Raw genomic sequence first — 16,700 nt, forward strand, 5'->3', positions numbered from 1 at the left:
TCGGGTTCTCCTCTCTAATGTCAAGTGATCTAGAAGTAGTTGTCACTCCATGTTGTCACCCCCATACCTTAGCTGAAAGAAGTTTTTCACTTTCAAGCATCCAAGGTTTTCTTTTCTTCTCACAGTTCAGTGACTGTTCACTACGGGTAGGCGAAGCCGATGATGACCCTTTTCCTGATATTTCTGACCCCTCTTGCTGTTCTTGGACACTCTCTTCACTTGGGGAGTAATCTTCCTCTTCTTCTTCCTCCTCATCTCCACTTCCCTAGAGAAGTGAATTTTTTTTATTTTGGTGTTTAGAAAAATTATATTTCTCCAGATTTCATTCAAATAACTGAACAAAAAAAATGTAACCAGCTGGAAACCTGACGGACCCAATTTAAGTTGGTGACCATGTTGGTGATCATGGAACAGCGGATCAGCCAGTTCTGTTTCTGGTTGCAGAGTATGATCTGTGAGATACCCTGAATGGAGCCGAATTTTCCCATCTTTAAATAAAGTTTAACCATCTGTCAATAAAGGATATATGATATATACCTGAGGGCTTCCGACAGGGGTGTTATCTACAGAGTTGGAGGAGCGCTTCTTCTTGTGGACAAAGAATTGTTTCCTTCTCTTCCTCCTCTTGGCAGGTTTCTTCAGAGCAGCCTCAATGCTCCGCAATATGCCGGTAGGATTGCTCAAGTTCCGTCCACGACGTTTACCATAATAATGAGCTATAGGACACAAGTGTTACAGTGTGAACAGTCAGCAGGAACACCACGATCTGCACCCAGAAAGTTAATGGACTCTTTTTGGTCAATATCAGTAGTAGATGGATAAGATGAGTATTATAATCTTTGTGAGACCTGTCAGACATAGCGTCAGGAGGAAGATTCCACAATGGATCTGTCCATGCACGTGCCATGCTGTGCCATTTCTATAATAATGTATTGCTAGTTACACAGATCCTTCTGATCATGGGATCTGTTACTAAGTCATTGGTCATTGTTAAGTTTAGAGATGTGCGAATCTTGAGCAAGCTCAGGTTAGTCCGATGAGCTGAAGAAGTTGGATTCAGCCCTAGGGAATCCTGGCAAACATGGATATAGCCATAGGCTGTTTTCCAGGCAGCCTTAGGGCTGCATCCAACTTCTCCAGCCACCAGTAATCAAATGCAGAGCATTTTGGTTCAGATGAACCAGGGAATGCCCGAAAACCGCTTATCTCTAGTTAGGATACTTTCAGTTTGACTTTTGGAGTATGCATCTAAAAAGTTCCCAATGCATACGTCAAATGTATCTATAGGAGCCCATTTATCCAGCAAAGACTACAAGAAAATGTCAAGACAGCCCCCACCATGCAGGGAGATCCTCCAAAAGACACCAAAAAACCATGTGTGAAAAGGCTCTAAGGGTGGCATAGGTGTATCAAGAACTCCAATAAACTGCTTGTGGCTTGGAAATTTTTAAATTTTGTTAAAACTACCATAGAATTCATTGTGATTTAACATGTATGAATCCTGCTGTAATTTCTTCCAGCTGCCGATGGGGGACACAAAGCCTAGCATTTTCCATCCATGCAACCTTTTTAACCCATTGCAAAAAAAGTCAGCATTAGGCAACCAAAGCAGAGCCATGGTGTTCCTCTCCGTACAGGGCTGAAGTTACTTTACAGAAGTTCATTTTCACTCAAATCTAAAAGCAGCAAGAGAATCCCTCTAAGACAATCCAGTTTAGAACTATATGACATGGTATGGATTAGTATTCCTAACACTTACTGTATTTGGTCTTGGTGAGCACTGAACAGTTTTCAGAGCACTGGTCATCAACCATAAGAGGTCCAAAGAGATTCGGGCAACACTCCAGTTTAATACAGGTTTTTCGACAGAACTCAGAGACCTGATCCGATGTTCTCACCAACTCCACTGTGGCACGGTATGTTTTTCCTTTGTATCTAAAAGTGAACCCAATCACACTGTCAAGACGCAAAGAAATTATTTTTTTTTAAAGTAAATAAATAAAAAAAGTAAAATAAACCAAAAGCTTGCATCACTTTTTTTGTTCTTTCCATTTCTTTTTCAATTTACTGTTTAAGTCACATACTGTATTGATGAATAAATTTGAACTCAAGTGAATGAAGTGACAATTCTGAATGGAAAAATACCCATACATATACCCTTTTATCTCATCATTAAAACAAATTGTAGACCGAATGATGTCCTGGTAAGTCATAGATACAATAACGAAGTTTAATGTACTGCCACTAACCTTCACACTGAAAACACTTTATTTACTTATCTTTTTAAAGGGATTTCCACCGTTACTTCTTTAATACAGTAATATAACTTTTTAAAAAGGAAAAAAAAATAGTTAACCGGGGAAGCTCAGTATTGCTAACTCGGCACAGTTACATACTGCTTAGCTGCTGTGTGCAGACTTTTGCAGCCCTGCAGTTCCTGACACAGCCACGGGTTGGCAGCAGAGGGACCATGTTATCCCCTGCAATGTATAACTTTTAATGAAAAAAATGTTTAAAAAAAAAAAAAAAGGAATTTTATTCCCCGGAATATTCTTTTATGCTAGACTTGAGCGAATTGCTACAACTTTAATTTTATCATTTTACAGTCAATGCAGCTAAAGTGTTAATGTTTGAATGTGAGCTACAGACATAGATCATTCATGTATATACAGACAGGACATATCCTTTAGTGACGAGAAAGTAAATCTAAGAAGAGAATTTACTAAATTTATTGTTAAACTTCCTCCAAGTACAGACAGGCATCTATAATCTTAGATCTGAGGTCTGTCTGTGTATTCAAGGACACCGGTGTGTACAAATAAAAGTCCTTACAACATAAAAACCTACTAAACTCTCAAACATGAAGCTCCTATGCCGGTGTCACGCAGCGGTATGGATATCATAAACTTACTTGGCTTTCAAAATTTCTGCATGTTGAGGCCACAATGGTTCATCCTGTAATTCCAGCTCACGGAGAACCCTGCTGGGCTTGTACGCGGCGTTGATGATTAATGATAGGACCTGCGGTGAAGACAAACAGAGCGATATGATGAATCCTCCACAAATACTGCGCAGTGTGGCTGAAAACATCACAGTCTCAGTCTAAGATCCGAATACACTTAAGGTTAAGCCATGTTTACCCGGAGCGACATCCCAACCACTGACAAATCATCTGAGGTGTAAGAAACTGTTCTCCTGTAGATATTTACATCGCTATGATTTTTTAGGTCAAGTTTGAATATATGGATGGATGGATGGATGGATAGATAGGATATAGAGAAAGCAGACAAGTTACAATGTTTAAAAGGGGTTGTCCAGCGAAAATCTTTTTCTTCCAGATCAGCTGGTTTCAGAAAGTTATATAGATTTGTAATTTACTTCTATTAAAAAATCTCAAGTCTTCCCATACTTATCAGCCAACTTTTAATCTAATAACTGTTATAATAAAACGACCCCACATTACAAACACAATCGTGGTCACCAGAACCACTTAGGAGCGATCACCAGCCGGTAATACTCCTTAACCACCACTGGACTGCGCTAGACAAGACAAACCAGCTATAAGTGAAATAAAGACCGGCAATCTCACCCATCCATGGTCTTCTGTCAGCTGTTAATATGATGTGGAGGAGCCATTGCCCTGCACTCCAGCGCTCTACGCACACCAGCAAGAGTGAAAAGAGCGTACTAGCTACCACTGTAGCAGTAACGCCAACAGTACCCTGCCTGACGCTGATACAGATGTCCTACCCTGGTGCCCACGCTCGATGAAGATCCCAGCAAACTGGCTGAAACGATCGTTGGAGGGGGACACAGAACACAGACTTGGTATCATAGGGGCAGTTACAAAGGGGTAGCACGGGGTGGAGGTAGCCCGATCCACTAAGGGTTAACTCCTAAGCCCTGAGCGAGAAGGGAGAGCCGGCATACCTGACACCACAGGGATTACTAGGGTCAAGGACCTTAGCCACAGATGATACGTTGATGCGGCTTCTTCCTCCACATCATTGGATATTAACAGCTGACAGAAGACCATGGATGGGTGAGATTGCCGGTCTTTATTTCACTTATAGCTGGTTTGTCTTGTCTGGCGCAGTCCAGTGGTGGTTAAGGAGTATTACCGGCTGGTGATCGCTCCTAAGTGGATCTGGTGACCACGATTGTGTTTGTAATGTGGGGTCGTTTTATTATATCAGTTATTAGATTAAAAGTTATTTTTTAAGTCCTTGCACCCCTATCTGTGATTTTGTTCTAAGCACGGAGGTGCTAATTATCCCAGTTTGGGAGTTATTCTGTGAGTTGTTTCATACTTATCAGCCGCTGTATGTCCTGCAGGAAATGTTTTTTCTCTTTTCAATCTGACACAGTGCTCCCTGCTGACATTTCTGTCTGAGACAGGAACTGTCCAGGGCAGGAGGGGTTTTTATGGGGATTTGCTCCTGCTCTGGACAGTTCCTGTATCGGCCAGAGATGTCAGCAGAGAGCACTGTGTCAGACTGAAAAGAAAACAATATTTCCTGCAGGACAAACAGCAGCTTATAAGTATGGGAGACTTGAGATTTTTAAATGGAAGTAAATTATAAATCTATATAACTTTGTGAAACCAGTTTATTTAAAAAGGAAAAAATATTTTCGCTGGACAACCCCTTTAAAAAAACGTCTTTTTTCTTTTAGAACTGTGTTCAGAAAAAAATCCACGTGGGGCAAATACTTTTGATCAAAGTATTACCTTTACTGGTCAACAAAAATTGTTAGACGGATGAGCTTTCAGGACTCAAAAGACCCATTTGTCAGACAGGTTTACAAAATTTTGTAAAATTGTCTGACAGAGATTTTTTGAATCCTGAAAGCTCATAATTCTAACAATTTTTTGTTGGCCAGTAAAGGTATCACTTCTAAAATACTCTGATCAAAAGAACCTGTATTCAAATATCCATAATTCACATTCATCTTCTATACAACTGAAGTACTGGTGGAACACCCATGACTTTCACCCATAGCACTGTGCAAGGAATATTTAAGTACATACATACATTTATGTGTATTATTGTTTGACATATGAGATAGCATTACCTCCTTTAGGACCAAAACACAGTTTCCTGGCCCCACAGACTTGGGGAGCTCCGCTATCCTCCCCTTGTTTAGATACGGGCCTGAGAAGCAGCGATGGTTGAAGTAAATCTTGGGGCAGAGATATTTCCCATTAGATGCTATGGAGGAAACAGGAATATATAGAGATATATATTTATATATATATATATATATATATATATATATATATATATATATATATATATATATATATAAATAATGACACCAGATTAGAACACTAATAATCCTAATATACAATCCAAAAGTATACTCCAATCATTCCTACGAGGAAGGAGAAATCAGTACAGAACTCTGATAAATAGGATGCCCTAATCTGCATAACTCATTATTCCATTTACAGTAACATTTTATTAAGCTATTTTCTCATCTGACATTCAGTTCATTGCAATCAATAGATTAAGGTGACCTATGATAACCAACAACACAGGAAATTACCATTGTGCCGTTAAGTATTCCTTTCCTAAAGATGAATATTTCATGTTACTTTGGAGTCTGTAACTTTGCTAGAACTTCTAGTCATACGAATTCAATCTATATACAGTATGATATCAATGACTTTTGTATTATATCTCCAACTTGAAGATCCCTATGATGCTGTCAGTATGGGTCATTCACACAAAGCCGGACTTACGCCAATCTTAAAGTTTACATATGTTTTGAGGTCAGCACTCAGACGATATGTAATAATGTCTCCTGGCTTGATTGCCCGAAACTTTTGAGCACAGAGAGACTTCCCCTGGACTCCGGGGTATCATATACAAAAAGAAGAAGACAGATTCCTCTCCAGCTCAGATAATATATGTATGTCCAATAAAGCATTCAATAACACTGACGCGTTTCAGACCCCACTGGGTCCTTAGTCATTGTTTTCTTAGATATATTCTGCTGTATGCATAACGTCCATAGGAAAGACAGATGAGGTGAATTACTGTATTAGCATCTCCCAAGGCCTGGCGTCGCTTACTTACTCCTTGGGAGATGCTAATACAGTAATTCACCTCATCTGTCTTTCCTATGGACGTTATGCATACAGCAGAATATATCTAAGAAAACCATGACTAAGGACCCAGTGGGGTCTGAAACGCGTTGATGTTATATGTATGTCCAATAAAGCATTCAATATTATCTGAGCTGGAGAGGAATCCGTCTTCTTTTTGTATAATCTTAAAGTTTACCTCTCGTTTCAAAGAATTTTTGACATGTCATTGAGACACGTCAAAAGTTTTGATCGGTCCAGTTTAGAGAGTTCATACCTGTACCGATTGGGAGAATGAGTGGGAGAAAGACTCCCGGCAGTACATCCTCTCCCCGCTCTGTGTTAGAAAAAAAAGTCAGGCTTATAAGGAAGCTCTATGGAGCCAGACTCTTTTCTTACACAGCGCGTGGAGCAGATAAGCTGCAGCGAGGTCTTCCCCCCCCACTAATTCTCCTGCACTCCTTCTTCCTCCTGATCCCGCGCGCAGCAACAGCTTCGGTGCGGCCCGTCTTAGCTGACAGACCGCTCAGCCAATCACTGGCCAGGAACACCGCGGCCAGTGATTGACTGAGTGGTCTGTCAGCTCAGACAGGCCGCACTGAAGCTGCTGCTGCACACAGGACCAGGAGAGAAGAAGGAGCGCAGAAGAAGCCCTGCAACATGTGTAGGTAATGTATGGTGTTTAAAACAAGGGCTGCAAGGACAACGGTAGCAATGTCCCTGCAGCCCTCGCTAAACGATTATCGGGCCGTGGAATAGGCCCAGTAAACGAGCGCCGATCGGGCCCCCATCGACCTGTGGAATAGGACCCTAAGTGTTCCAGTGCCACGTCCTAAATCCCAGATTCACAGAAGTGCTGCTTGCTACTGCTGTATAATGTCCTCCATGCTGATTGTATGTCTCTCCCGCAGCAGCTCCCTTCTCCTTCCTCTCCACGGACTTCTGGGGACAGAGCTGTAGCCTGATCTATTAGAGACGCTGTAAGTCTGACTGCTCTCTGCCTACAGCCCTTTTTTCACAGGCCAATTATCGTCTAGGAGCATTGTAAAAGTGTCAATGATCAGCCGAGGAGCAGCGGAAAACAGTTATCTTATGGGCCACGCTAAAGTATATCACTATTGCCGGGATCGTTCATGCAGCCAGCAGTGTGACTGATCGTGCCTTCTGAAGGGACTGCTAACAATCTTGCTGATTGGCGCTTGTATGCATCCTTGCACGGCCCTCTATGAGGTTTCTTATTTTCACTACTACTATTCATCTATGTAAAGGTGTTAGTAAAACGAATATGCAAAGCAGTTATCTGATGGTATCTTTCCTTTTAAAGTCAGTGCTTAAAGGGTTTTTCAGGCAAAATGGACTGATCAACAGGTGTCGGCAAATTCCCCCCCCCCCCCCCCCACCTTATCAGCTGTTCCATGCCTGCGAGTCCTGGAGATAGCTCATTAGTCTATATAGAGAAAATTGCCAAGTCGGGAAACTCTCCAGGGGATGGGTACACCTCTCCTCAGACATTCCTGAAGTGGACAATAATTCCAAGTCTTTAAGGAGAAGGCTGTCCATTTTCAAAAAAGAGCATCCGGCAGGGGGGAATTTAATAAGGAGTCCCAACTTGCCTCTCTCCGTGCCTGTGGTGAGTGGCGGGACTGGCTCAGGACCCCTACTGAAAGGCATTTTTCCCCGAGTTGTGATGACATCACGACTCTGGGGGGAAAGGCCTGTGGCGGCTGATGGATAGCCCGCTCAGCCAATCATTGACTGGAGCGGCATCTTGCCCCTGGCCAGTCCATCAGCCAGGGCATGACTTGTGCAGCGCGGGAGATCCAGAGTGGCGCTCCAGGGCTGAAGAGACACAGGTGTATTAATGCTCTTTGTTACTTTCCCCCGTGCCCCTGCCTTATTTATTCCCCCCTCCTCAGAGGCCGGACTACTGCTTTACGGCTTGTTTTTAAGGCTTTTAATGGAAGTCAAACACTGACTTAAAAGGAAAAGCTACCTAAAAGATATGGCATCAGAGAGCTACTTCCCAGCATTCCAAGTAGAGCCGATAAAAGTCTCCGGACATTTTTGATGCCATCTTTAAGCAGAAACATCACCCCTTTGATCCCACAGTAAGGTTGTTTATCACTGAGAATACAAACTTAAAAGAAACAAATCTGAAACGGAAAAAAAAAAAAAAGAATGCTATCACATCGTAAGCAAGCCATGGAAGATCAAATATTGACCGTTCAAATCTCAGGGCTGTGTATGTAAAGGTGGAGCCACTAACCTGCAAGACACACAAACAGCATTATTCTAGGTCTGTTCTTCTCTTTCTGACCCATATACTGTGTGTACCCGCTGTATTTAAAAGAAACCCCTAAGACTTTAATAGAAAAACATGTATTACCCTTGTAAAGGGACTTGAATAAAATGTAATGGGCAGCAGAATCCTCTGCGGAACTGAGGCAAGGCACAGCAGAAATGGCCTTAAAGGGTTTTCTGATGGTGAAAATAACCAACAATTATGATTTCCTTTGTTAGAGAAGTCAGGTGAAAATATTTATTAAAAGTATTGTATTGCTGCCCAAAAGTTATATAAATTACCAATATACTCTCATTATGAAAAATGCTTATAAAGTGCTTTTTTCCCTGCACTTACTACTGCATCTAGGCTTCACTTCCTAGATAAAATGGTGATGTCACTTCCTGGATAACATGGTGATGTCACTTCCTGGATAACATGGTGATGTCACTTCCTGGATAACATGGTGATGTCACTTCCTGGATAACATGGTGATGTCACTTCCTGGATAACATGGTGATGTCACTTCCTGGATAACATGGTGATGTTATGACCCGACTCCCAGAGCTGTGCGGGCTGTGGCTGCTGGAGAGTATGATGGCAGAGGGATGCTCAGTGTCCCTCCGGTGCCCTGTGTCCCTCAGTGTCCCCCAGCCATCATCCTCTCCAGCAGCCACAGCCCGCACAGCTCTGGGAGTCGGGTCGTGACATCATTTTATCCAGGAAGTGAAGCCTTGATGTAGTATTAAGTGCAGGGGAAAAAGCGCTTTATGTACATTTCCTGTAATAAGTGTATATTGGTAATTTGTATAATTTTGGGGGGCAATACAATACTTTAATAAAAAATTTTGCCAGACTTCTCCTTTAAGTACCCCAAGGATGATGTTAAACACTAGTTGCCTATAAACAATCCCTGCAGGACAATCAAACTCCCACCAATTCAAAAAAGTACCAAAAAGTTTATTTTATTCAATAGAGGAAAAAAATCCCATAAAAAACATACACAACGGACAGTTAAAAATCTGAGGAGAAGACGACAATTGATGTAATCCAAAAAATATAACGTATAGGGAGTCGTACAGAGATTTCATATTCATTACTAAATCACACCACAGTCAGTTGTTCAAAGTAAAGTGCATCAGTGCTCCCCTCCCCAACACCAAACTGCTTCTTCACCTCACTCCACAATGTGTTTCACTAGTCTTTTTTGGTGTTTTGCAAGTTTTTTTTTTCCTGGCGATGAAACCTGTTATCAACTGTCTAATAAACATATACTGGCGAATAAAATTATTTTACTCCATTTCTATGGTCTTTTATGCTTTCATTCTGCTCATGATGTATACTGTCTGATCTGTTATCATCACTTCCTCATTTCCTGTCTAGTGTACATACTGTAATGGACTTCCGGTTTCTGCTGTGCACTCTAGCTTGGAATTCAGTCAACTCCCAATATGTAGAAGGATCCTTGGGGTGGGGTTATGGTCAGAAAGGTGTAGTGGAATCATGAGAGAGTACGGCGAGATCGCTTGTAACTGTTCATACTACACCAGAAAGTGCCCTCGCCCTTCTTCTCTTCCCAATTTATGCTACAAGGCACATGCTGCATTTGCAGACGCAGACTACACTTTTATCACCTTAAGGCTATGTTCACACTACGTATATTTGAGGCTGTATGTTTGAGGCTGTATAGCAACCAAAACAAGGAGTGGATTGAAAACACAGAAAGGCTCTGTTCACATAATGTTGTAATTGAGTGGATGGCCGTCATTTAATGGCAAATATGTGCTGTTATTTTAAAACAACGGCTGTTGTATTGAAATAATGGAAGTTATTTACCGTTATATGGCGGCCATCCACTCAATTTCAACATTGTGTGGACAGAGCCTTTCTGTGTTTTCAATCCACTCCTGGTTTTGGTTGCGATGAGGACCTGACATGAGGACCAAATACAGCCTCAAATATACATAGTGTGAACCCAGCCCTATTCAGTCTAAGTACGCTTTATCTATAGGAAGGCCTCCGGTACATAGCCAGACTAGTAAAATGTCAGTTGGGGAGATTTATCAAACATGGTGTAAAGTGAAACAGGCCCAGTTGCCCCTAGCAACCAGATTCCACTTTTCATTCCCCACAGACTCTTTGGAAAATGAAAGGTGGAATCTGATTGGTTGCTAGGGGCAACTGAGCCAGTTTTAATTTACACCATGTTTGATAAATCTCCCCAATGTGTTTTCCTGTAATCGGACATCCCACTCAGAAATCTGCAAACCCCTTACAGCATGTGTTAAAGCAATGACAAAAATGTGGTTCAGCTACATTGCATTGCTGGGGATGCACCTACCATCGGCTCTATTCTGAAGCCAGGAGCCCACCGATCCAGTTATAACATCACATAATTTCCGATCTGACTTGCTGAATCCCACAGTGTTGGCTGCGTGGATCAGAAGGCCCATATACTATTGAATTGTAAAAGTGACTTCTAAACCAGCAAGTCTTATGGTGACTAGATAGGAGTGAATGTCAAGTATGTTTAAACCGGGACCCTTAGCGGCGCAGCAAAGAACTGACATGTCAGTTTTCTGCAGCCGCTATTCAGTGAAAAGCGGCTGTAGGAAACCATGTAAGTGCACACTATGGAGCGAGCGACTCCGGCCACTTGCTTCATAGTGTGCTATGGGGAGTTCTGATGCGGGCGCGCGCTGATGCGCCCACATCAGAACTCTGCGGCAGGAAAGATCGTCCAGCCGGTACTGCAGCACCTGCCAGAATGATCTTTGCAGAGACTGGCTGCTCCGTGACCCGACCAGTTCACACCATGTGAACATGGCCTATGGCTGTATCTATGTTTTCCAGGCAGGCATGTTTGCAAGTTCGTTCACCTCAGACCCTGATGTCAGCAATTAACCCCTTAAATGCTGTGATCTATAGCAATAATAATCATTAAAAAGAAAAAAAAAAAGAAGCTTAAATACAGTATCAGAAGTTTTGACTGGTCTGGACCGATCAAGAAATCGAACCGTGAGAAGTCTTTGCATCCGCTCCCAGCTCTGTGTCATGTGACCCAGATTAACTTTCAATGTAACGCCCATGAAAACACACCAAACCACTGACAAATTGTATTAAAAAAAATAATACTTTTATTGATTAAAATGATACAATAACGCCAACGACATCAATACCAGCAAAGGGTGGTCCACGACTGATGAACACAGGGGGGCCTACAAGTCTAGAGCAAATAATATATACGGCAGATGATGACAATAATAATACATCATATTGTAATATCTGAGGGTAACATTCATATCCGCCCTATATGAACATCATTATGTGCATAACTACAGGGTAAACCGTGTGCAAATAGAGCTGCTAGAGTGCAGGATAAGTATACTATAGAAAGTGCAAAATACGCAATTCAGATGTTGCAACAGGCCTGACGCACGTTTCGGCCTTAGCCTTTATCCAGGGGCCGTGAACCATTCTTTGCTAGTACTGATGTTGTTGCCATAAAAGTATTATTTTTGAATATAATTTGTCTGCGGTTTGGTGTGTTTTGATAGAGGTTACAATACCATAACCCGCCATAAAGATCCACCTTACAGTACAATAACATATGTCTGCTCGGTGGCTCTCTGTATACTATAAATAGGTATATATGAACTTTCAGTGTAAGTCTATGGGGACGTCTAGCACAGAGTGTGGAGAGGAGAGTGCCGCAGCGTGGTTAGGAAGGATTACAATGGTTTCCCATCTATGGTGAATATATATATATTTATTATAGTAAATGCTTTGTACAGATGCAGATCAGGACATTACAAATCTCTTACTGGTGTGGCCACTTGTGGCGTCTGACCCGTTTACTCCATGTCCATTCTTAGCTGACAAACTTCTAAAAAGGAAAAAAAAAAATGGTGTCAGTTTCTATAAAGAATGGAGTGCACACAACTATAAATCCAGAGGAGGACATTAAAGGGGTTGTCCAGGGTTAGAAAAACATGTATGCTTTCTTCCAGATACAGCACCTCTCCTGTCCTTAGTGTGGGTGTGGGTTTTGCTGTTCAGTTCCATTCAAGGAAATGGAGTAAATGTAATACCACACACAACCTGAGGACAGGGGTGGAGCGGTTTTCATAAGAACATAGCCGTCGAATAACTCCTTTAACAGCTGAAGTTTTACTACCCATTAAGCAGATTATGTCCCGTTTCTGCCACAGTTCAGGAAATTGTGTCCCAAAGAGGATGAAGCTTTCCTGTCAGCCCGGACCAGTATTCCTACAGAACGATCTCAACACCTACTGAAATGACCGCATGACAAACGGCTGCGGTTTTGAAGGCCAAATGAGGCAAAATGCCCAAAATGATGGTTGTCTCTATTAAAGAGATCATTGTCATAAACAGGCCCAAATCCATCATAGGATACAAAACGGTGAGACAAATGGGAGCAGGCTAAATAAATTCCTCAACATGTATGATAAATGTGCGGAATATTTTGTTCAGATAAACCTGCCAGAACAAGACGCACCCGGCGTAGTGATTTAATAGGGATGTCAGAAACAATGTTATAAAGTAATTAGAGAGTAGCCGTGATATTCTCCCTGTGTATAAAGAACTAAAGAAAATAGGGATGACAAATGGATGCATTTGTGTGCATTCGTTTTTCTATTGACTTCCATTATACATAAAAACACATCCGTTTTTTTAAACGTACACAAAAAAAGTGGTCGACTACATTTTTGTGCACGTCAACAAAAACTGATATGTTGTGATGCTTTTTTTTTATGGAAGTCAATGGAAATACGGATCAAAATGGATGCTCACAAATGCATCCACTTTTCCATCTGTTTTTTGCTCAAGTCCGATCGTTCGGCATTTGAAACCGGCAGCTTAAGAAGTTGGACGCAGCCCTAGGGAGTCTGGAATACATGGATACTACAGTTATAGGCCAGAGGCTATATCCAAGTTTCCCAGACTCCTTAGTGCTGTATCCAACTTCTTCAGTGACCAGTCTTCTAATACCGAATGATCGGACTTGAGCATGCTCAGGTTGCGCTCATGCATGGGATTAACATGCTAAAAATGAGTTGAGATAGACGGGTTTGTGAGTCATTACTTACTGCTTCTGAGAGTGACTGGCGGCCTTCTTGCGAGGTTTTGCTATAAAAAAAAAAAAAAAAAAAGTACAGTGAGCTCAACACACAATCTTGCGGCAAGTCTAGCAATACCCAAGAACCAGTTTAAAGGGATTATCTAGCCTAATGGCCTATCCTCAGGCCAGACCATTAATATTCAACTGCCGGGGGTCTTACTCCAGACATCTACTCTGATCAGCTGGATGAAGGGTCTACAGCACTTGTGTGAGCGCTCAACCTCACAATTGCTACCTGCAGACAAAGGGGGAGAGTTATCAAACTGGTGTAAAGTAGAATTGGCTCAGTTGCCTCTAGCAACCAATCAGATTCCACCTTTCATTTTTCAAAGGATCATCTGATTCGTTGCTAGGGGCAACTGAGCCAATTCTACTTTACACCAGTTTGATAAATCTCCCCCAATGTATACATGGCAGCCCAATTATGCTGAGAGGGGTGGGAGAGGAAAGGAGAGCGCCCCCTTATGAATACAGTGGACTCAGTTTTTTTTTTCTTTTAGCAAAAAGTGTTGAGCAAATTCGCCAAACTGTTCGGATTCAGCAACATTTTCCGGAACAGAACTCTCGGCATTTGACATCTAGCGTCTGGAAAGTTGGATGCCATCCTAGAGCTGTTAGGAAAACATGGATACAGCCTATGGCTGTAACCATATTTTCCAGGACTCTGTAGGGAAGCATCCAACTTCTCTAGACGTCGGAGTCAAATGCAAAGCGTTCCGTTTCAGAGAATGTTGCTCAATCCGAACAGTTTGGCAATTTCGCTCAACACTATTAGCTAAACGACATATTTTACTTATTGCAATTTTGGCAAATAAGAGTATGGCCCTGTCCCGCAATAATAATAATAATAATAATAATTTAAGTCGTAAATCTGCTTTAAGAAGCCTGGGATTACAAACTTAAAGTAAGAGAAAAAAAAACAAGTTACCATTTGTAGGTGGTGGGATGCATAATGGGTGTCCGTTCGTTTCACACCATCCCATTGGAAAGATGTTGGTGGATTCCAAATGCACAATGCACTCTGGAACAGGAGTCTTCAAACCTAGTGAACAATGAAATATAATTTTAAGTTAAATATTCAATCTTTAGATGGCAGTGAGTATATATTTTTTGTTGTTATTGAAGGTATCAGATGGAAGGGAAAGAGAGTCACAAAATAATGATGAGCCTTTTAAATGAGACTCCATTGATTCTTTTTGTATACTTTTATTTCCCAGGGAGCAATGCAACTAGGATTTCCCTGTCTTAAGCTTTTTTTTACTAGCAGCCAGCAGTGTCTTCTTAGCTGGTCTCCGTGAGATCAGTGATTGTTTTGTTACATATTGCTCCCACCTAGCCAGAATCCTGCTCGACGCTGATGAGGGGCAACACCCCAAAACAGCTGTCTGTGGATGGATGCCTGGCTTTGGTGTTTCTCTTTTCAGATCCTTAGACTCGTAAATTGATTTGGATATTGAATTGAAGAGCCACTTATTATGGTGGTTTTGGACCCTTCCTGGAGGGATATCTGGCTAATCCTGTGTATCGAGACTTTTAAATGAGGCTCCACGGACTCTTTTTTTTTACATAATTATACTTTATAACCATTCATTTTAGGGGAGACGATCTTCCTTAGGTTGGGTTCTCAGGAAATTATTACTCTGTTGAACCAGTCTGCAACACAATTGCCACATGGGTGAAACATGCTGCACTTCCACAGGATATACACAATCTGCTGAAGACTATGTACTCAGTACACATTGTAACATACTAATGTACATGTATATGTACTGTATATGTGACGCTGCCCTAATAAGGATCATATGGCAGCATCATACAAAGAAAAAGAGTGCCGATGGCTACATATAAAAGGGGCCTCAGGGACTCCAAGTGCCGCCAGTCTGCCTGCAGGCGCCCAGCACTTCCATTCAGTTGTCTCCTTGACACCAATGACATAGGTTTGCACCATACAGATCCAATAAAAATCCTGCAAACTAAAAAGTTTAGGTTAAAGTAACTTAAAGACCAAAACCTTCGAGCTGGAGCCAGACGTATGGGCCGATGATCTTGGTGGCGGTGGCGATGCAGATCTCCTGTGGCTGGAAGAGATTGACGGCCTCAAGCTTCATGCGTTCCTGAAGAACATGTTCAATCTGAAACTGTGTAGAGAAGAAAACCACGCTAATCAGACTAGATGTTTCAATGCTTTGGCTGAAGCAATAGACTAGAAAGTCAGGCATGGGTGGAGGCCTGGTAATGACAGACCTAAAAGCAATGGTCTGGATTTGGTAGAAAATGGAATGGGTAGAAAAGCAGGGTAACTAAGGGCCCTATTCCACGGGACAGTTATCGTTCACATAATCATTAACGATAAACGATCCTAACAACCGCTATTGCAAAAGACCTGAAATCGTTCACTCATTTACATGGAATGATAATAGTTACTTATGATCGTTCTTGCGGTCGTCTTGTCGTCGCTATTGCATTCGTCACTACTGCGAACGACCGGACGACGTCTTATTCAATGCGAACGATTTGCGAATGAGCAACAATAAAAATAGGTCCAGGTCTTATTAAACGATCAACGATTTCTCGTTTGGTCGTTAATCGTTAACTGCTATTCAAACTAACGATTATCGGTTAGGTTAGAACGATTAAACGATAATCTAAACGATAATCGTCCCGTGGAATAGGGCCCTAAGAACGCATAGGAACACAAGGCTGTCCTCCCAATGGTGCTGAGGGGAGAGCCTGTGATAGCAGAGGGAATAGCCAACTAGGTGGTGGCATTGTGGGATCAACACTTTATCATCTAACACACACTAGATAGACAGTGGGACCTGGGTGAAATAACACCAGGTAAAAGTTCCTTGGAAGAAACAAATCCTAATCCGACAATCTATTGTCAAAATTCTTAAAGGGGTATTCCCACAATTTACAGCTATCCCTTGTACATACAATACTGGATAACTAGGTGATCAACTTTCAAACCTTGCTGAGTGACACTCCATAGACAATGTGTGGAGTGCTAGCCACACATGCGTTGTCCACTCCTTTTATTGCTGTGGGCAGGTCTCCATCATTCTGGTGATCAGAGGAGGTCCAAGTGGTAGGAACCTAATGATCACCAAGTTATCTCCTAATCTACAAGTAAGAGATAACTTTATATTGTGGGAACAGCACTTTTAAGGGGTACTCCAGTAAAAGAC

General features: G+C 41.9%; 1 protein-coding gene across 6 annotated transcripts in view; it reads right to left on the reverse strand.

The window, feature by feature from the left end:
- SFMBT1 (Scm like with four mbt domains 1) overlaps positions 1 to 16,700 on the reverse strand; it is a 70,569-nt gene that overhangs the window by 5,835 nt on the left and 48,034 nt on the right. For 5 of the 6 annotated variants that reach the window (XM_069967166.1, XM_069967162.1, XM_069967163.1 and 2 more), the window contains 9 exons: positions 15,524 to 15,650; positions 14,441 to 14,554; positions 13,481 to 13,520; positions 12,194 to 12,255; positions 5,074 to 5,210; positions 2,912 to 3,021; positions 1,760 to 1,956; positions 538 to 716; positions 68 to 265 (listed from right to left, as the gene is read on the reverse strand). In XM_069967166.1, coding sequence (XP_069823267.1) covers positions 68 to 265; positions 538 to 716; positions 1,760 to 1,956; positions 2,912 to 3,021; positions 5,074 to 5,210; positions 12,194 to 12,255; positions 13,481 to 13,520; positions 14,441 to 14,554; positions 15,524 to 15,650 — 1,164 coding nt within the window. The remainder of the gene's footprint in view (positions 1 to 67; positions 266 to 537; positions 717 to 1,759; positions 1,957 to 2,911; positions 3,022 to 5,073; positions 5,211 to 12,193; positions 12,256 to 13,480; positions 13,521 to 14,440; positions 14,555 to 15,523; positions 15,651 to 16,700) is intronic. The other variant, XM_069967167.1, reaches the window with a different exon arrangement.

This window comes from Dendropsophus ebraccatus, chromosome 4, assembly GCF_027789765.1.
Source record: "Dendropsophus ebraccatus isolate aDenEbr1 chromosome 4, aDenEbr1.pat, whole genome shotgun sequence".
Lineage (NCBI taxonomy): Eukaryota > Metazoa > Chordata > Amphibia > Anura > Hylidae > Dendropsophus > Dendropsophus ebraccatus.